At 41.3% G+C, this 21362-nt stretch overlaps 2 protein-coding genes and 1 long non-coding RNA gene across 3 annotated transcripts; 1 reads left to right on the top strand and 2 right to left on the bottom strand.

Annotated features, from left to right (window-relative positions):
- Positions 1 to 774: 774 nt before the first annotated feature.
- LOC116264177 (alanine aminotransferase 2-like) lies at positions 775 to 7755 on the bottom strand. The gene is made up of 15 exons (XM_031644248.2): positions 7571 to 7755; positions 6777 to 6827; positions 5992 to 6042; positions 5249 to 5314; positions 5107 to 5168; positions 4273 to 4351; positions 4080 to 4184; positions 3860 to 3970; positions 3405 to 3542; positions 2882 to 2956; positions 2583 to 2703; positions 1688 to 1842; positions 1534 to 1608; positions 1183 to 1386; positions 775 to 1063 (listed from the first exon to the last, which is right to left on the bottom strand). The coding sequence occupies exons 1-15, from the start codon at positions 7610 to 7612 to the stop codon at positions 947 to 949; spliced, it is 1452 nt and encodes a 483-aa protein (XP_031500108.1). The 5' UTR covers positions 7613 to 7755; the 3' UTR covers positions 775 to 946.
- Positions 7756 to 9833: 2078 nt separating this feature from the next.
- On the bottom strand, positions 9834 to 13380 carry LOC116264176 (pectinesterase-like). The gene is made up of 2 exons (XM_031644247.2): positions 12199 to 13380; positions 9834 to 10807 (listed from the first exon to the last, which is right to left on the bottom strand). Exons 1-2 carry the CDS (start codon positions 13148 to 13150, stop codon positions 10125 to 10127), a joined length of 1635 nt encoding a protein of 544 aa, XP_031500107.1. The 5' UTR covers positions 13151 to 13380; the 3' UTR covers positions 9834 to 10124.
- A 6666-nt stretch (positions 13381 to 20046) lies between these two features.
- LOC126410565 (uncharacterized) lies at positions 20047 to 21055 on the top strand. The gene is made up of 2 exons (XR_007574788.1): positions 20047 to 20519; positions 20651 to 21055. It is a non-coding gene; the product is annotated as an uncharacterized LOC126410565 (long non-coding RNA).
- The last annotated feature ends 307 nt before the right edge of the window (positions 21056 to 21362 follow it).

The raw sequence follows: 21362 nt of genomic DNA, 5'->3' as shown, positions 1-21362 counted from the left end.
CGAATAACATTGAATTCTGTGCACCCTCAATCCCAGAATGGACTCATCATCTTGTATGTTACTGGATTCGTCACGAGAATCCCCTAAAAAGGAACTTAATGTATATAGCATACTTGAATCCAGCATAAAATTTTCAGTGTAACACACGTAAAAATAACATAGCATAGGCAATTTCCATGTCATGAGTGAAGAAGACGAGTGACGTTCTGTTTGTAGAAGACGCGTTCGAGAGAGAAAGAGAGAGAGAGAGATCCAACTGGAAATATTGTGAAGGGTGATGCTTCACCCTAAGATTACAAAGCATTACGAGAATGAAGGATTGAAGGGGGAAAGCGGGGAAAGTATGGTGGAACCTGCCACGTCTCAACGTCTTAGATCCTGAAGTACATGGAACAGGTATTTGTGAAGCTTATTCCGAACATCCTAATGTGATCCAATGTGCTTATGTGCCCTGAAAGAAGAATTCATGCTGAAAGCGAAGTACAAGAGATAATCCCTCTAATCCCAATTCCCAAGCCCCTCATTCGGAAGCCACCGGATGGAATGGGGAAGAGTGAGGCCATAGGACAAGGAGGTGGACGTTCGCCCCTCGAAGGGCGAAGTTAATTGTGCAATTCCTGTCAGACCTTATAAACTATATAAAAGTGAGAAAAAAACCCACATACAGACCAAAGATCTCTCCAGATATGGGGGCATAGAAGCAGACGATTCGTGCTAAGTAGTTCGATTATTGGCGAGTCCGAGTCCGAGAGAGAGAGAGAGAGAGAGAGAGTATTAAATTACAAACGCCAACATAAACTAAAAACTGACAAAAGGGACATTCTACACAGTTTCAAAATACCATGGCACTAGACAGCATTCAGCAAAAATTGGCTCTAAGAGCACGGGATAGCTTATTGCACACAAAATAGTCCCTTATGACACCAGATCAAAGGCCACTTCAGCTCTACTCACGAAACTCTGTCATGAATGCTTTGTGGAACTCTGTCAGCTTCGAGATGACCATTGGAATTTTGTTCTCTTGAGGGAGTATGGTGCACCTAATGTGCCAAGTTCCAGGTACCTTCACAAAACAAAAAAAGATTGTCTCAGAGGAAAAAGGAAAACCTTAACTGTATATTGCAGAGGTGTGTGTGTGCGTGGGTGTGTGTGTGTGTGAGAGAGAGAGAGAGTGAGTTCTACCTGACCAAAGCCAGATCCAGGAACAACAACAATACCGGCGGCTTCCAAAAGGCGACGAGCATAGAACACGTCAGGCACGGAATTTTCTGCTTGAGCAGCTTGTATTGCTCTTCGTGGCAGGTTAATACGAGGGAAGAGGTACATTGCTCCTTCCACCTTGTTGCAGCTGAAGCCTTCTAAACTGTTAAATGCCTCTTCAAGCATCTGCATCCACAATGCACATTTAGATTTAGATCAAGCTTTTATCTGTGGCTCTTCCATAAGCAGGGACGGATTAAACGATGTTTCTAAAACTTCACCATTCAAACGGTCTTCATTCAGGAGAGAGAGAGAGAGAGAGAGAGAGTTCACCTTAGCACGTCTAGCAAGAGAAGAAAGTATCCCATCTCTTTCAGCACGGTAAGAATCAAACGATGCATCACCAACCTGGAAGAATTAACGAGATAACCTCATTGAAAATGAACGCCATAGAAGGAGGAGAAAGAAGATCATCATGGTTAATTACCTTTGGAGGACTCATAACCAAACTGCTAAGAATTTGACCAGAAATATTTGAACACAGATTGACAGACGCAATTTTGTAGATTTGCTCTTTCACGCTGGAGCTAAAACCAGTAACCTCCATGTACCCTCCTCTTTTTCCACATTCTCCATAGTAACCTAAAATTCAAGCTATCTTAATTTAGAAGCAAAATCATATGGTAACTTCCTGAAGGAAAAAAGAAAAAAAAAAGAACTTTATCATGCTATTTGTGTCGGTGCTCTCAAAAGGCATCAAAATTAACGACAAACAAATGGCAAGGTTGTAGCATGAGAGAACATAAAGCAGAATGAGAATACCTTGTTTGAGGCGCTCATCAGATGATTCCTACTCGAGAGTAATGATTGTAGCACATATATACAGTGTCTAAGCCTATCAACTAATTGATGCAAACCAGCTGTCGGTGTAAGTGACAAAATTACCAGTTACAAGAATATCTTTTTAACTAAGCGAAGGAATTAAATCAGTTTGTCTTTTTTTTTTTGGTTGCTGAAACTCAAGTTACACATCATATTGGCAATTTCTGAGAGAGGAAACAGGCATTCCTACTCCCAATAAAGGAGAGAGAATGATAACTAACAAAGCTTGCCTGGATCCTTCATGTAACTGACACGAGACTGATCTTTCTCCCATGATTTATCAATTATAAGGGGGAGCACTCTTACTAAAACCTGGGGTTGTTGTACCAGTCTTAACTGGTAATTCATTTTATTCTTTTCTTTTCTCCTGTACCCTTTTCTTCTGAAAGACCATTGTTGCGGTCTGTGGTTTATTTACCTGGAATGTGAACCCCACTTCTACTCTAATCTCTTATTATTGCTTCTCACGAATAGATACAGGCAAAGTTGCAAATAAGTACCTTTTGAAATTGATTGCAGTGAAACTAAAGCAATATCCTCTTCCCCATACCCCATTGACCTTGAAATTTTCTTGAAAGAATTGAACTTCTTGTTGTCAACATAGACATCTTCCTGGTAGACCTGAACTTATTAATCCAGCAAAGGTACTCAAATAATTAGAGCATAGACATGAGAAACAATGTTCCAGAACTATACAATGCAAAATGTCTTTTGGAGAGAAAAGCAGTAATTGAAAGAGAGAACGGCATGAAAACATTTACATGTACAAATGCATTACATGCTCAAAGGAGATACCTACCTCATCAGCTATAAGGACTAGACCTTCTTCAATACAAAATTCAACAATATCCTTTTGATTTTCCTCTGACAGAACCTAAAAGTACCAGAACATGTGTATGCGGTTAGGCTTAGAATAGATAAACAAATACCAGTGATACTAATATTACCAGCAAACAACAGTTTACTTGTTCCACTTTTTGAAACCACCCATGCAAAAAAGAAAAAATGATAAACATTTAAAAGTACCAGAAGCAACAGATACATGTATGTGCACACATGCACACATTACTGCTATGATCATATTAACAATCATAAATTTATAGGAGCTGAACTTTGAAGTGCAGATGGAGAAACTCCACAAATTACTTTTGTAAACCATTCTTTCCAGCCCCAGATGCTTACAGATATTGCACTAAATTATTTATTTTAACTATATTCATTCTTACTTGCAAACACAAACTAAACTAATTTGATGTTACATTTATCATTATCACGCTTGCTACAGCTTCAGGTAAAGAAAATACCACCAGGCCACCACACACCTGACCAGTTGGGTTTCCTGGATTTATAACAACCAAGGCCTTGACTTTTATCCCTTTTGATCTAGCCTCTTCTGTTTGCCTCTTAAGTTCAGACATCTCGAGTTCCCAGCATGATGCTTCATTTAAGTAGTATGGAACCTGAAAAGGTCAAAGTTAGAACCATATACCAGTATTTCTCACATCGTAAGAAATTTCTAAGGATAGGCTAAGATGTTTGCGTAGGCCCAGAGTTTCATGTCTACATATGGTTTAAAAATCAGTTCTTGAGACTGATTGAGGAATTGTTTCTAGGCCTAATGAATCCGGCACTGCTGAACATGTGAGAAACAGCATGTTAAGGAGCTGGACACATTTGTGTGGTGTATAGACAATTCCCTCAAAGTTCAGGTGAGCATTTGACACACACACACAAACAGAGCGAGAGAGAGAGAGAGAGAGAGAGAGAGAGAACGTACAAGAGTGCCACCGTGAAGAGTTATAGATGCAGAGTATAGGGGATACTGTGGAATAGGGCACAAGATGCCATCTTTCTCTGAACTTAAGAGCAACTCCATCATCATGTGAACCTGCATTGTAGGAGAAAAGAAGGTCATATGACTTGGAAGGTAAAACAAATGGGGACTATAAATTATAATATAATATTGTTGATATGGAGAAAGAAAATGAAACCCGTACAGCAGGGCTGGCTCCATTTGTCAGGTAGATGTCATCTGAATTGCATGGAAAACCATCACGAGCAGTTATTCCTGCAGCTACGGTATCCCGCAATCCCTTAATTCCCTAAAATACATTAAGAAAATGTGTTTCACATCCATAGATAATGAGGTTTTTCTAAATTCAGATGTTCATGCTAAGGAATGGTAAGTACCTGACTATGACTGTATGCACCAGTCGCCCTTCCTGGAATTTGATCCAAAATTTGCTGAGCTCTAGAAATGGAATCAGAACTGAAAACATATCCACAGGGTATGCACAATCAAAACATAGTAACATACAGGAATAAGAAGAATTACATGAGCATTGAGATACAGATTGTCCCTTAAACTAAAATTTTGTGAAAATCCTCCACAACTTGGCATTATTCACATACTTGAAGTCTAGAATTTTAGATTATAATACAAAATTAAATTGAACTTGTGGAGATACTTGTCCTAGAGCTGAAAATACTCTTAACTCTATCAGTCACAAAGTCTACCAATCGTGGAGTAAATCTGGCATCATGGAGACAATCAACATGAAAATGGCCATGGAGTCAAAAAGTACATCTAATCATCATGGTTGAACATAGTTACTATAATATGCAACTAAAAAACCACAATAACATCCCCCCCACCCCCCAACCCGAACAAAAAGTGATAGTGATCTTTTTATATAATTGCATGAATTACTCAAACAGAAAAACCTGTATGGTTGAATAGAAATATTACATGTCAATCGAGGTGAAGGACCTGGTCAAGCAAAGATGTGGTATACATTGCTTGGCTACTGCTGGGGCAATTTCCACGAAACATATCCAGGTATGGAGCTTCAAAAGTGTTCTTGACAATGCTGTTAAGTGTTAAGTGATTGTACCAGAACATTAAACTATATGAACTGTTTCATATAATACTCTATGGAAATTATGGCATATTTGGTTCTTATTGTACGAATTCCAATCTAAAACCTAAGATTGAAGGGTTCCAAGTCATCTGTGTTGAGGTACCTGAATAAGTGGCGAGTTTTGTCCTTGTCCAGAAGAGAAGGATAGTCACATAAAGCAAGAACCTGTAAGAAAAAAAAAAAGAATTACACTGGGTGGTTTGTATAAGTGTTTGCTTCATTACAGAAAAGAAAAAGTTACATACCTCCCTGAAGAAGGTTATTGGCTGCTGCCCAAGGGACTGAGGATTTCCAATATTGCAGTAAAGTATCTTTGAGAGAAATTAGAAAGGACAACAGCTGTCTTTTGTCAGTTTCATGGATAAAGACAACAAATTCACATCTAAATGGTTTAGTTCATGGCACATTAAAGATTTTTCACTTTTGACAAATTTGAAAAAGTGTACTACGTTTCAACAACAGCTCCATGGTGGTACAAGTGAGTCATGTTATCTTACTACCACATTCATTTTTAGTATGGCATGGATGATATCTTCCTTTCGTGATTATGAAAGAAACTTATTGTATTTCTCTGATGAATACATGCTTCTTGTACAAAGTCATTTTTCATAGTTTTTGTGCAGAAAAAATCATAGTGGAAGAACAGCTTCAACACAGCATGCTGGCATCACCTAATTAGAAACTTTTTGTAAGATAAATGCAAAAACGCATGAAACAGATTTGTGCATGATATGCACCATGAGATGGTGCAAAAGAGAATTCCAGCAGTGGAGAAACATAAACAAGTGAACACTCAGTCACAAACAAAAGAGCAAGTGAATTACTGCCAGGATAACAGAAACTCGAATTTGCAGCAAGTAATTATTCATGTGGTCATAAATATAGAGTGCTGGAGGGATGTGCGTTAAGAGATACAAAAGAAAGTTAAAGTAACTATGTTCAAACAGGATTCTGGAGCGTACTGACTGTATGACCCAGAAATTCTGACCTCATCAAACGGTAAAGAACCAGGATTTGCTTTTAGCTCTTGTTGTAAACGCTGCCAACAAACATAACTTTTCAAATTAGATGAAACATATCGAATTATACGAGGGACATGCATTAACCTGATCAGAGAATTGCATTTTGCATGTCTATGCATGAAGGCTGAATGACATTGTTCAGTCAAATGAGCTTACAAACCCAAACAAAAGATGGAATCACCAAAGCGGTGAAATATTTACTTCATAAGACAAACTCAATTGAGTCAATTCTAAGGTGGGGCAGTAGAAAAGCAAGCGATGCATAGTGAAAGTTAAAGTGTTATCTGTCTTAAATTTGTCTATATATGGTTCTCACAGGACTACTTGTCCAGCTGGAGGAGGTATGGATCAATCCACTTTGAAAGAATGATCATTTCAACACATGACAAGAAAACTTTCATACATCCCAGTGATGAACAGTTTGGAATTCTCCGCAGAAGAGCGTAAGTAAAATTTGGTAGCACAATAAGCAATTTAACCAGAGGTCTGCCTGAAGGCTTGCTAAATTTCATTTGGCATTATGATTGACATATGTTCCAAGAAGAAGAAAATGTACTCTTAGGATGTCCAATGACAGCAAAAAAGCCGAAAATAATGACATAGTATAAACTTTGGCTTCTTACTAATTTGTCAGGATACGTGGACCATGTGGTATATGTAATTGGCACGGTAAGTATCAAATGCTAAACAGAGTAATGTTCACATGAATGCTAAGATGCAACAAGCACGGTTGACAAAATGTTAAATTTACCTGAGCATGGGCTACGATCTCTCCACGTACAGCATACTGACATTTTAGAACCTGATTAGCAGAAAAAGTTATAAATCCATAAGTGAGATTATGTGCAATTAGGCATCACAAATTACATGGCGATGCAGATAATTGTATCAGGTTAAGATAATTTTCGAAGAAGCACAATAAGAGGATAGAAGTTTTTTTTCCTGTTAGTGACAATCATACTGAGGTCCAAAAACTTCATCTGCTTTACATCGAACTGATTGGAATGGCACAACAATGAAACTCTGCAGGCTTCCGTAATTAAAATTCCAATGATAAAGAGGTTGATACAGGTAAAGAGAAACGAAGATCCATTACCACTAAAAGGAAGGACCGGGATAACATCTTCACGAAAAACGAATACCCTTTTCAAATAAAAAGGATGAAACAGAAGACCCACATTGCAGTAAACACTAAATAACCAACCTAAGGTTAAGCAAACAGAAAAAGAAGAGGGTGAAGACTGAAGCCGAAAGAGATTAAAAAAGCACGCCTTTCGTACTTGTGCAGAAGTTAAATTTATGTTGTTGATAGGAGAAGATATTACTAATGAAGATAAAAATAAAAATACAATCATTAACCAGAAAAGGAAAATCCCATGGCGACAAGACTAGGAGCCAAAACATAATCGAGTTTTGCAAAAAAGAAACTGAACCTCCCTCTCTCTCACAACCAAATAGTGTAACAACTGCATAACTTCACATTTCCAAGAAGGACCGACATCCAAGCCAAAATCTTAAGAAGAAGAAGAAGAGGAGAAAATTTACCTTGGGATTGATTGAATCGACTGAAACTTGCCCAGCCCCCATCGCTGCAGCAGATCGAAGGGAGTAGAGGTGATAAGGAAGAAAAGATTGCAATGTAGCGAACAAACAGCCCCTTACGCGCTATTTATATCAATCTCAAACACCTGATCCTGCAAAAGGGAGAGAGAGAGAGAGGGAGCCCACGATTTGGAGGGAAATCATTCATGATGTCAACGGTCGTCTGCAAGAAAGTTGCTTGGAGGAACTTCACCACTTCGGATCCCAGTGGGGGGTCCAAAGTCCATGAGAAGGGCTGAATTGGTAATTTCAAGTTGGATACGAAGGATAGATCGAGGCAAAGAGCACAGATGATCTACCATGCATGGAAGGATAGCTCGAGGCAAAAAGCACAGACGATCTACCATGCATGGGAGAATTGATTTGATATATAAAATGAAATGAAACAGGGGAGGATAAGCAGGCAATGGACCCGCCTGAGACGGTCATCCTCATGAACGCGGTTTCCAGTTCTAACACGATCTATGTGCCTTCGCTTAGTTAGAATATCTTATTGTTTTTTTTTTCAATTTCCTGTTGTTGCGATACGTATTGGGTGAGATCAGAAGCAGTTTGAGGATTTGAATCTTATTTTTCATAAAGCGTGGACTCTACTCGTGGCTTACGAGATGCATTAAGTCACCCGTTCTCAAACAAAGACCCAGAAGATTCTCACGGACTTCTAATGGATTAACCAAACTTGGTGGTCATGAAAACACGACACGAATCAGGTTCATGACTATTCACCCATGCAAATTGTTTCTAATACATAAATAGAGAAACAGGTTTAGGGAACATGTGTCAAATGTTTAGATTCCAGAATTGCAGTCTGAATTTACAGTGCATGGGAAGATAAGTTAATTATCTACGGATATCGGTTTTGTTGGTTAATGATATGATACAATTTTCAAAGAGGAAAAGTAAAACAGCAACCGATAATGTCTTTATTTAAGAGAAACACGTAAGTTCTGAAACCAACAATTCACTGTTGGTCAAAACTGAACAAAAGAAAGGCTTAGACGAAGTTGAGCTGCAAGACCTTTCGGGGGTATTTGATATAAAGAATTTTATATTTTTAGAATACATGGATTTAAATAAAATATATGTGCTAAGAACACCATGTTTGTGCTTCATGCTACATAGTATGATTGTATATGCATGTTTAACATTCGATTGTTGGATTTTAATAACATAATCTATAATGACTATCTTTTCCAAAACAAAAGCATAGACGACATGCTTAAAAATGTGTTCCCAAAGTGCAATGTTTCTTTTATGAAAACGCCCTCATGATCTTTTGTAGACAATGCTAGCTAGATGAAGAATTTCATAATGTGCCACAACTGCTTGCACTCAAGCACTTCATTTCTTGACCTTGTGTGACGTGCACCAATTGATTCGCCAGCAGTTTCTGGACCTACTATGTTCTCTAATTTAATTAATTTGCAATTTAGGAGTTGTTAAAATAGCTACAGCCTCGTTTTGCCACTATTATTATTTTAGAAAAAAACGTCTATGATCTCTGAATTGAACCTTTTAATTAACTTTATTGAATAGATTGACTTGAACAATATAGCTTATTATAAAATGAACACATAACTTCAACTTCAGCACTAGTTTATTTTCTAATTTCTAGAGGGTCAACAGGCCATGACAACCCAACGGCTTAGCAGAAGAAATAGTTTATAATTAACGATATCGATCACTTGTAAGCATCAATATGAATTCTCTTTATAGATTAGTGGAATCTTAATTATGTGGTTAATTAGTGAAGATTTTTGGTTAACAACAACTCTTCACGTCATATAAAGGAGATATTATATGATTCTCAAATACTTCATGCATTATACGGTTAGACCTATGATATTCCTTTGTTTAATTGTAAGTCTCATCCACATTACCGAACGATAAGCCACCTAACCTAGATGGATAGTAAACGGAACGAATCTATGCCAACAGAATATTCAAGCGTGCAGCTGACGTCAAAATTTTCTTTCGGATGAACTCGTGTTTGATCGATGCTCTTTGAAGGAATATACAGAAGTCAGTTGCCGTTGATGATCGGACTGACAAAGCAAAACAGAGGTGATTCAGGGGTTTATCTATACAGCTAGTGGTTGGTCCGTTCCTTGTAAATCTCCATGACATTAAGAAAATTTTACGGCACGCGCGTGTGTGTCAAGATATATATATATATATATATATATATATATATATCAGAAGAATGTATAAAAAGTTCTTTTAATTATTAAAACAGAAGGAAATTATTTGAGGGGAATTAAGCCATGTAACAAAGCCAAACAACAATTATTATCAAAAGAGAAGAGAGCTTATTGAGCCGTTCAAATGCTCTCCGTCCCGACTGTGAGTCATGCCATCACCATACCAACAAATTTTCTTCTCCATCTGTACATGTATACTTCACTCCACCCAAAAGCAGCAACAACAGGGACACATGTCCGACCACTTCAACTCTCAAAAATGGAGGTACCAAGGTAAGCATGGAGGAGGGAGATGATCAGAGAAGACCGGGGTAGAAAGCGACCTCGGTGTTAGGCAACCAGCTGGTCCCTGCCAGGAACTCACCCACCGTGAACTTAGTGGCCTCAGCCTCCGTCAAACTGGCATGGTATCCCGGCCACGTGACCCTGCCGGAGGTACCCGCCCCACCCCCGGAATTCATGTACTCGGCGTAGAAGAGGGTCTTGAGGGCGAAGTCGCCTGACCACTCCATCCACCCCGCCGGGTCCACGAAACCGTCCAGCTGCGACTGCATCACCACCACCCTCGAGTACTCCTTCCAAGGCCGCCCGAGAAATGCCTTCGCCGGAGCGGAATCTGGATCAGGGGCGACCCTGCAGTTTTGGATCGTGAAGCCCGTGTTCTGGTTGGGGTCGCTCCTGCTTTGCGCGGTAACCGTGACCTTATGCCCGGATAGCGGCTTCTTCGGAAGGATGTCGCAGTTTTGGAACACCGCCACGGCGTTGCCGAAGATGAAGTCGACGGTGCCGTGGATGTCGGTTTCCCGGTAGAACTGGCGGCTGGTGTGGGCGTAGAGGCTGTCCTGTTGGCCGACGATGCTGCAACGGAAGATGGCCGACTTGTCGGAGCTGACCTGGAGGGCAACTCCTTGGCCGCTTTCAGGCCCGGCGTCATTGACGAAGGCGATGTCACGGGCAACGAATCCGCTACCCGAGACCGCTACGGCAAGAGTAGGAGGAGATGGAGAAAAAGCAGAAGCAGAAGCAGAAGCAGAGAAAGGGATATTAGAAGTCGGCTAATGTTCAAAACGAAGCTATCCAGCCCAACCATTTTTACTCGCGGGGAGCTCTTTCCAAGGGATGGAATGAGCAAGCGACCAACTAGCTCCTAGTTTCTGAACATTCGTTCGTAATTGCAAGTAAATTCAACCGAAAAAGGTAACTGCTTAGCCGTTAAACAATTGAACGCGACATCTAATTTCAATTGATTTTCGAGGAGGAGGCATGGCTAAAGTTGGACAATGGCGAGTGGCCAACCAACGTTCACTGGAGTAGCAACTCTACGGATCACATCGGTTCTTTCAAATAGGCGTGAATGAGAAAGTGGCGACCCCCCTTCTGCAACTTCCGATATGTCGGGCCCGGTTTAAATAGAAGACAGCCAGCCATGAGTCCTCATGAACGCTAGCTTACCGGCCCCTACCACATTCATTGAATTTTGAAAGCGAAATAAGTAAATACACCACAGACTGAATTAATAATTTGGAATAAAAGGACCGAAGGCAAAATAATTTCCAAAACTAAATGACAAAACACCAAATTAACGAGGCCTGAGTTGCACTGCATGCACACACAGAGTAGTGGTGCACACTACAGATATGCACCGCAATTTTTTTTTTTTTTTAAAAAAGGTGGGAGTTGGATATTAATTTTAAGGATCTTTCAAAAAGAAATGTTCTTTGATCTTTTCTTGTTCTTGTAGAGGCGCTCCTCCTTTTACTGATGTAGAGGAGGTATTCTGGTGATTATATATACAGTGGACATAATTTTTATGCAGCGAGGGTTCTGACCATCATCCCATCTATGGCAAACAATCATGGACTCTGCTATTCCATCCATGTTTTATGAACGCTTACGCCGCAGCGTGTACTTGTAGGTAAGCCGCACAAATTAAGTACACTTTAACCACATTGGCGGCAGGAAGACTCTACTCCTATCGCGTTCTACGTGGTAGCCGTCCACTTCAGTTTCATTCTCTCTGTTCAAGCAATTTTGTGCTATAGGGTGGTCGACACCTTGAATTAAATCCAAAGCATCTCTTGTGTCAAATTCACTTGTCTTCAAATAATATTTAAGATCAATTTTCGATTTTTTAAGAAAAGTACTCATGGTTGATAACGTAGATGAAATGATTAAGAGGATCAACTTTACGTACGATGCTTTACATTTAATTTACATGCACGTATGCAGGTATTTTATGTATATGAAGGTAACAGATGGCGGCGACGGCTTACTTTCAAAAGATGGAACCAGATATTTCAGAAGAGAGGAAGTCGAGAGAGGGGGCGGGGGGATGAGGAAGAAGGTTGGAGCAGGAGATGGAAGACTTACCAAAGGTTGCAGACCTGAAGGTAGTGAAGCCACTGCCCACGCTCCTGCTGCCGACGATGATGGTCTTGCCCTTCCCGTCCCCGACCAGAAGGACGTTGGTCTGGGACCTCTTGACCACCACATTCTCCCTGTACACCCCCTCTTTCACGTAGATCACAAACCTGGCCTCCCCACCTTTCGCCATAGCCACTGCCTTCCCCACCGTATCACACGCACCCGTCCCATCCTTGGCAACCACCACATCTGGTTTTAGTTGTCCAACCGGAGCTTCCAAGAGCTTCCTGTTCACCCACGTCGGGAAATCATCCCCGGCTCCTATAAGCCTCCGCCCCGGCCCCGGGGTGAAGAACTCGTAAAGTGCAAGCGAGTTGCTAATGTAGTGCGAGAGGTTGGCGGTTGTGGGCTTCATCTTGTCTCCGGTGGACGGATCGAGCTTGAGGTCGTTGATGCCGTCGATGCATGTGTCCAAGTTAGTGAGTGCGGCACTGAGCCACGTGCGAACGTCGTCCTTGGCGGCAGTATTTTTCCGGTTGGCGGAGTCGGTGAGCTGCTCCGTAGTGTCATGGAGGAGCTCCACGCAGTCATCCAAGGCAGAGGAAGAGGGAAAGCGGCCCGAAACCTGGGCATCTTGGCTGAGGTTGCGGGCTAGGGAGTGGACTTGGTCGACCTTGTCGAGGGCGACTCGGAAGGACAGGTCTAAGAGCTGGCTGGATTCGGGCTCAGCTAGGGCCGAACCCAATAGGGAGGATTCGCATGTCAACGGGTAGAGGGTGTGCTGGCAAGCGGAGGTGATGAATTTGGAGATGGCAGTGGTGGCTTGGTGGTCGGAATCGGAGGAGCCCTTGGTTGCCCTCCTTCTTAATGTTACGGCAAGGACAACCGCCAGGAGAACCAGCAGCAGGAGGAAGAGAGAAGACCAACGCAAGATCTTGGACTTCTTTTCTTTGTGCATGATGGATGGATAGGCAAGAAAATTTAGCTGTGTGCCAGAGAGATAGGGAGATGAACGTTGGTAGGATAAGGTGATGGTGCATGATCTACAAGTGCTGCCTTCGTTATATAAACTGATCTGCGTCTCGGATCGTTCGATCGAGTCCGGATTCCAGAAGCCAGGAAAAACATTTTCGAAAAGTCGGGGGCATGTGTCTGCAGATTAAAAGTAAAAAAGTTCTGGCCGCAGCCGGCATGGAGCTAGTGCACCAGGCCGGTACGGCTTGTCCTTAATCCACGGCTGACACGCCGAAGACCCTCCGCCTACAATATCAGCTCTCGTAATAATGGCCGTCATGGTCTCAGTTTTTTTCAATATATATATCAAACGTTACCACTATCGCACAGCCATATCGATCCACACATATCCGGCTGTGTACATGCAGATAGTGCTGCGCCTGATATTGGAGACCCCAAAATATGGAGTCTATAAGGTGTTCGGATCGACAAAGCTTTCTTGATTAGCCGGTTCAGCTCGTATCGACCTTCTTAAAATGGAATAATACTAATAACGACTCATTCTTTTTACACTATTAAGTTATAGAACGCCGGTTCGGGCGTGTTAGTACTATACTATTACTTGATATAAAACTGTATCGACATTTGATCAAAAACAATATGCGTGTCTCCTACCACTATGGGCAATATTGCATATGCTTCTCAAGTTTAAAAGTTTTCCGACATTTACAGCATTCGCATCTTTCATCTACTTATTGGAGTTAAAAATAGGAATGAGTTTTCCTATTCACTACTTATGCCTTTAATTTGCTAACGGTACTAACTATGATATCTCTCTGTCTCTCTCTTACACATACACATCCAAATATAAGTGGAGAGCAGTGAAATTCCTATCAACATTTAGATATGTTTAGATTGAGGCTTTAATATGAATGAAGATACATTTTAATAAGCTAGCAGACAGGAGGCTTACATCTTCACCTTCATTTAACAGGTACGGGGATCTTTGAGAGTGTGCGTTTTATTTTGGTAGCTTGTTCTGCTTTTCCTTTTCAATGGGTACAGCTGTATTTTCTTTCTTGAAATGCAATGCCGGCCCCTTTCTTCTTTTAGCTTTTGAGAAAAGCGACATTGACCATATAGTCTAGTGCCTGTTTGTCGTCGACTTTGTTTTGTTTGGTGGGTAACTGGCCCCATGCAGGACAGGCGTCTTTGTCCTTTTGCATCTGGAGCTTCTCGTCATTATTATGGGACGCATACAGTTGTTCTTTCATCCTTCGGCCTGATGATGCACATATATGGCCAATTTTCTCAATTAAGTTGCACTAGTTTTCCTGACTCGCGCTACTCGTACTTTCTGCAAGGGGCTCGAGTCAGACGGATTTCACCTGCTCTTGGTCTGAGCAATGTACTGTACAACAAGGTATATATACAAAAGCATACAGCTTCCTGACCTCATGGTCCCCGGTATTCCTAATTAGTGCGCCTCATTAACTGTGCATGTGGATTATTAGTCAAGTGCATGCACACAAGTATAATCTGAAACTGAAAGTACTAGCTATCAGCCATTTTACAGTAAGGAACTCATGCCATTGACATTATTAGTTCTTTCATGCATCAACACAACATTTTTGTGTTTTCAGTTACCATTGAGTTTCAACCACTGAGCTTACAATCACAAAATCAATTGGCATTGACTTGATCCGGCGTCTTCAAGTTGAGATGCTTCACATTCTCCTTTTCCTACCACACTTAATTACACGGCACTTGATCTTTAGTGTCATTGGACAACAAAAAAGGACGTGGCCCTCGCAGACATTTTTCAGAACGGCCAATCTTTCCCCAACGAAACGCGGTAGCTGTAAGAACCAATAAGAAATACGGGTCTTCATTCGGTCACTTGTCTTAGAAGGCTGTATCAGTAAGAAGAAATCGTCAAAATTGATTGGGCACTTAATTTCTGTGACTATAACCAAAAGACAAGTGATATTTCGGACGATAATGGTGGTAAAATTGCTGGTGATAATTCTGATTCCGATGGTTCTCCTCAGATGAATGGTATGCTCCGCATGGAAAAAGGAGGATAAAGTATTATGATGAAAAATAGGATCACAATGTTGATTACAGAAACATCAGCGTAGAAAGGCAATCAGAAAAGTATGAATACTGCTCACTTGGTAAATTTATCTCATTACATATAGCAAGTAAAGTAGCAAAACTTTTCCCTCGTGGACGTAGGCGAGACAGTGTCAGGCAGCGTCTGGTGGTGTTTTATGTGCCGATCTGTTTTTTCCTTCTGTTCATGGTATCAAACCCGTCCGTGGGACAGCAGTCTTGGGAATAAGATGCTGATTAATTAATGTCAACTTATTAATGAATGCAGTTTTTTCCCTGCATGTGGACATATGGGTAAAAATTTAGACTTGCCATGACGTGATGCATGATGACCAGGGCAGCTAGCTCTCCTTTTTTCTCTGTTTCAACCCCAGGAGTAAGACGCCCCCACCCTCTTATGAAAAGAACACTCCTTCGTAAGGAAAGGACTGAAAGGAGATTATGCACTAATCTCAAGGTTAGTCCGTATAGTAGGCGCATAGTTAGCTCGGAACAACATTGGTCGTCCAAAAGAGAGTATCCCTTGTTCTTGTCCATCGCTGCATATCCTTCGTTTCCTTTGCGGTTCTGCTTTGAGGGAAACGAGAAAGTCTCAATGTATCAAAACTTGATATACTGATAAAAGTTAAACGGGAAGGTTTTAATGCAGGTGTTAAACACTTAGACTGACCAATCCCAGGGCAGTGGTAGTTGGCTCTCTGTGTGCAGCTAGTGCCAGTTCTTGACTCCTCGGCAACACTAAGCGCGTGGGGTCTGGGAGATGAGCGACTTTAATTTCAAGGCGTTCACCATAAGATATCACATATGGACCGAGTTTGTTGCTCAACCAACGAAAAAGCAGAGCTAGCCCACCTCTTTCTGTAGTTGGTGCGCGCATGCACATCAGTCCTTCCACAGAGGGGAAATAATTCAGGGGATGGGACCAATCTAGGCTGCTTGTCCCCCTGTTCATCACTAGCAAATAAAAAAAAGTAGACATATTTAGCACCAGTACCGTCATGGTAGGGAAGGGCGGCTTGGAAATGATGTTCAGGAAGAAGATCGGTCTTTTATCAACCCGACGTTAACTAGCTGCAATAATTATGGCATTCATCTCATGCTGTGTTAGGTATATAATGCAAAGTTTCGGTAAAGTTTTTTTGTTTGATGCCTGGTCCTATATGGGTGTCGAGCTGATAGCTTGTCGAAGACGGCAGGCTGCTGACTACCTCCTACCCCTCCACCTTTGATACCAACAATGTTATTTTTCACGCAAGTTAGGTAAGATGTCATGCAACTGGATTTCTGCAAGCTGCTTCTAGTCGCGAAGCAATCCTCAAATCCAGCAATTGCATCATTAGATTCACATTTTGAATTATTTAAAAGACTACGGCTTGTAAACCAAAATCAAAGTCAAGGTCGAGCCTCCGGTTCACCCTTTCAAGCTTAATTAATTGGTCTTCTGTGAAACGTTTGAAGATTTTAATTTTGACACTGCGTGCTGTGCTGGTAGAGGGAGGCAATGGAATAAGGTAAGCTGGGCATGCTGCTAGCCGGGTAGAAATCCCTATCCGCTGGTGATGTTTCCTAAATTTTTCACTTTATTGACGCCCCATAATCATTTCCTTCATCGGTCTGCTTTCTTTAACAAAGGCCTTCCTAATTATATAAAGGAACTCAAATTTTTAGCTCCACAAAATGATTCTTCTTAATTGTGATATCAAGCATTTAACATGGTGGGATTCCCCCACACAAAGATTCCAGCATGATCAGTAACTCCTTTTATGCACACAAATATCCACGGTCAAAGACAGAGAGAGAGAGAGAATGTAAAAAAAGGTGACAGACTATGACCATGAACATACAAACGCTTAGGAAGACCGTGGCAGAATCACAAGTCAGCCACTGGTTCTTGGTAATATCCTCGTGGTTGAGCTGACGTTGGCATGAAAAGAAAGGCATGTCTATCCAATCGCCCAAGCTTTTGAGCCTCAAACATATTGTGGAATTCACGACTGTGCAAAGGGAATTTGCAGTACAGGGAATAAAGTACAATTACATGATATCCGCTGACTTACTATATTTTTAAATTTTTCTTGACGCGACGTCTCTCTCTCTCTCTCTCTCTCTCTCTTGTTTTCTGCATACATTTCAGTGCGATTTTTCCAGCCTTACAAAGTGGAAGTCTCTGTAACGATGACTCATGCTGTTGTCCACTAACTGTCTTTCAGAATCAGACCGTATATATGCTTCCATTTCCCATCACCTGCCCGTCCTCCATGTGCTCATGAGGCCCCATTGGGAAGCAACCATCCTTCCCGGGCCGAACGCCACGCTGGCCTGCCGCCAGGCGGAGTCATAGTTCCCCTGAAAATTTTTAGAAAATTAAGTTGATCGATGGTCCCCTTTTATAGGGTTTCTGCAGGTAACGCCGATAGCCAGAGACAGGATGCCTAGAACAGTCAGTCATGGGAGGGGAAGGGAGGACGGGGACCTGTGTAGTTGTCTGGCTACTTGGTCGATGCACTGTGGGGTGATGTGCGGTGTATACCAAAACCATCGACGGCACTCTTTGGGATGAATTCAGGTGATAAGTACCCAAACTTTCTTATAGAGCTGATTAGTACCTCGAGAAGTAAATTAAAAGAGCTACTCATCAATTAAAAAACTGCTCTTCTTTTTATATTAGTCTCGCCGTGCATCCACAACCTAATGGTACAGTAGCAAGGCTCCTCGCGTATTCACCCCGCCGAAGAATCGACATGAAAAATATGCGTACGAGCACCAAAACAGAGAAGAAACACATGAAAAAAAATCTGATGGCCGATCCAGTGCATTCATACGATTTTTCCGCCGGCCGCCCAATTTAATAACGTTGCCTCAAACAAAAATTTACCAATATATTTGACATTCGTCTCCAATGGCCAGATATAAGATATTGCTGGTGGACTTTTGCGAACATTACCGAGTAATCGGGAATCTTTGTTTGACAAGTCTTGGGTAGTACTGACATCAAGTAATTAATGCTCAACAACGTATTTGTGTTATGGAGCATCATACTTAATTTTACTTTCTATGATGTAAAGTTCAAAGCAGGGCCAGTCAGCATTTTCACGTTTATGGCCGATATATTGTTGCTTATGGTTTGCATGATGAGTAATAATTATGAGATTTGAACTCAATCTATTTTGCCATTTGCCAACAGCTGAATTGCAGCTCACAACCTACGACCACCTTGAGCTCATACTGCTTAACGAGATTTGACAGCAGTTCTCGAGCTCTCTTTCCTTCCCTTTTCCTTTACAAAGGAAAAGAAGGAATAGTTCGCAAACATTATGGTTTAGGAAAATTAATTAGTCAATATTTAACTGGATTGGTAGTTTGGTTGGTGATAAGTTTAGGAGATCAGATCTTACAATTCCACCTACAGTACCACGTATTCTTGACTGCTCCTCCCCAGTAAACGGACACTATTCAGTTGGCGGCGCAATTTGCTGCTGCATGTCAAATGTAGAGAGAGGAAGTGTCGACCCACTTAGTGGCTTTGAGACTCCCTCAGAGTTCACGAATCGATTGCAATCACTAGCTGGAGGGGGTGTCTGGGATGCTGTAGCCCCATCTTAAGACGACAAAATTAAACTTCAAATGCATGAGAGAGGAGTACCAGCACTGAACTTGGCATGAGTAATTGATGCTTGTATAGTAGCAAGTGTTCAGTCTAGGTCCTGTTGAGGTAAAAGTATCAACATTTGTCGGCAACTTACTACAGGTGCAACTTCAAGTGTGATCCTCTTTTTCAGTTTCAGTGACAAATTTGGATGAACCTTGAAGTAAAATCTCGTTTGAAATGTTAAGCATCGAACGAAGTTTCAGGTTCATGCACCATCTTTAATGGACTTGCCATCTGAAACAATAAGTACCTGCTATTTGGCGTCAAGTATTATTGCACATAACAATCGAAGTTCGTAGCTGCACAGATTGTTGGTTTGATTGTGTTTGATAGTAGAACTTACGCCCTTGAAAGCTTCAAGAATGAAAAACGTTTACACATTCAACTACTAACAGAATAGTGAAAATGTTTACATTCCACCGAAATGAAAATGTTTACTTTAGCGGAATAGTGTTTGTCGATGGTTCTCACATGAACATGGCTTGGACTAGATGTAACAACATGGTCAAGTTCCCTGGATTTTTAGATCCCTCACTATGTAACTTGTGGATAGTGTCCTGATATTTATGACATATTGTTCTGAACTGAATGATGCTCTCAGCCCAATGAACATTGCTTATTCTGGTCTTTCTCTGCTTTACCATTTTGCTCGTGTGATGGGGAAGGGTCTATCAAGAGAAAACAATTTAATTCCTTAAGCATGAGACTAAATGGATTTAATTTACGGTGTTTGAAAAGCATTCTCCTTATAAATCCTCTCCCCTATTGTCAATAAGGGCACATTTGATGCACGAGAAATACACGGTTTAGCGAGAAAAAAAAAATTCAAATTTTTAAAAAATTCTTTCTCCATCAAACAAGGGAAGGAAAAAGTGTCTGTTGAAGGTTTTTTGCAAAATTTATTTTCGATTTTTTTTTCCACCGTCGGAATGAAAAAAAAATTGAGAAAATATTCTTTTGCCCGTTAGAACTTTCCTTGCATCCAGCCTGGTTGGGGCTCCCTTCGTCTTCTCATCTTTTGTTAAGAACAACACACAATAAACTCTCTTCTCGCACTCTTAAGAGGGGGTTAGAAGCAACAAGGAATAAGACAACGATTTACGTGGTTCGAAGCAATAATCTCCTACGTCCACGGTCGCACAGATCTCTTGTATTCTCTCTCTTCTATGAACACACAGAACAGACACTCACCACCGGCGGCCATCCTCAAAACATAAGGATTTGGGCAAACCCGCATTTATACAAAATGACATATATACCCTTACATAAGAGAACCTTAATGCTGACACGGTATGGATCAACTTCCATACACCACCATCTTCTTCCTCGGCTGCTGCCTCACCATGCTGCTTCCTCAACCCCACCGCAGCATCAACACCACTGCCCATTACTCCTCCTCGTGACTTTCTCATTCTGCTGAAATGAGTCTCGCTCAAAACCCTCTCACTCGAAACCCGTTAGGGCAGTCGTTCTTCCCCTTCTTGTTTCCTCTTCTCAGCCGCACCAGCATACCCATGTCCTCACCTCAGCAGCGTAGACAGCTTTCTCCCTCAAGCCTCAACCGCAGCACCCGGTAGTCGATAGCGAGCTCTCATCTCATCTTCACCAGGTAAGACATACTTTCTCCCATTTTTCCTTTTTGATGTCGTTGCAGTAAGCTCTGGTCATAAAGGAAGCGCGCAACGTTGCGGTAGGCTCTGGTAATAAAGGAAGCTCTTTTTCTTCCAATGATAAAAGCAGCTGGCTTCGATATTTCAGACATTACACTTCATGCACTCCATTGCTTCACATTCAGATTGAAGGGCCATCCTCTGTCTTTGCTTATAGCAACTCAAATTCCAAAGGTTATATCCAAACAGAAGTTTTGTCTCAAGACATGGTTCAGCTTGTCATGGAGAAGTGGCTTGAAATGCGGCTGGAGGGCACGGTCTGGTCTTGCTTGTATTTTGCAGGAGCACTCGCATCGTTCCCACATCACAAAAGAGAACCTTAATGCTGACACCATTTCTCTGTTAACTCTGGTTTGAGCTGCTGGACTGTTGTTTGCCAGCAGATATTTTGTTCATTCTTACACATATATTAACGGTTTTTTTTTATATCAGCTTTAATAAATTTGGAGGTCAACTCCAGCAGAGGAAAAAGGCATCCAGCATAGTGTGTGTGTATATATATATATATATATATAATGGGCATGAATTTTCGTTCACCTGTGATTTTCTGGGATGCAATCCAAGACAACCAAACTCAGCATTGAAATTGTGATTAACATCAAAAAATTGTCGATGGTGGAACTGACCTATTAAATGTTTAACAAGGGTGAAAGCAGCATTTGCTTCTTTAGATGAAAAAATTAAAAAAATAAAGGAAACAAATTTAACCTCTAAACCGATGGACGATTTCCAGAAACTCTTGAGGAGGCACGATGGGAAATTCCATAGAATCAGGCAGCAGC

The sequence above is a fragment of the Nymphaea colorata genome, chromosome 11, assembly GCF_008831285.2.
Source record: "Nymphaea colorata isolate Beijing-Zhang1983 chromosome 11, ASM883128v2, whole genome shotgun sequence".
In the NCBI taxonomy this organism is placed as follows: Eukaryota; Viridiplantae; Streptophyta; class Magnoliopsida; order Nymphaeales; family Nymphaeaceae; genus Nymphaea; species Nymphaea colorata.
The sequence above is the reverse complement of the archived record's forward strand: the minus strand, read 5'-3'. Positions and strand labels throughout refer to the sequence as shown.

Coding starts and splice junctions, on each gene's coding strand:
- LOC116264176 (XM_031644247.2), bottom strand. CDS start 13,150: ATGCACAAAGAAAAGAAGTCCAAGATCTTGCGTTGGTCTTCTCTCTTC. Junction 10,808..12,198: donor CTTCAGGTCTGCAACCTTTG/GTAAGTCTTCCA, acceptor CTCTTGCCGTAG/CGGTCTCGGGTAGCGGATTC.
- LOC116264177 (XM_031644248.2), bottom strand. CDS start 7,612: ATGGGGGCTGGGCAAGTTTCAGTCGATTCAATCAATCCCAAG. Junction 6,043..6,776: donor AGATCGTAGCCCATGCTCAG/GTAAATTTAACA, acceptor GTTTGTTGGCAG/CGTTTACAACAAGAGCTAAA. Junction 3,543..3,859: donor CTCTTCACGGTGGCACTCTT/GTACGTTCTCTC, acceptor TGACCTTTTCAG/GTTCCATACTACTTAAATGA.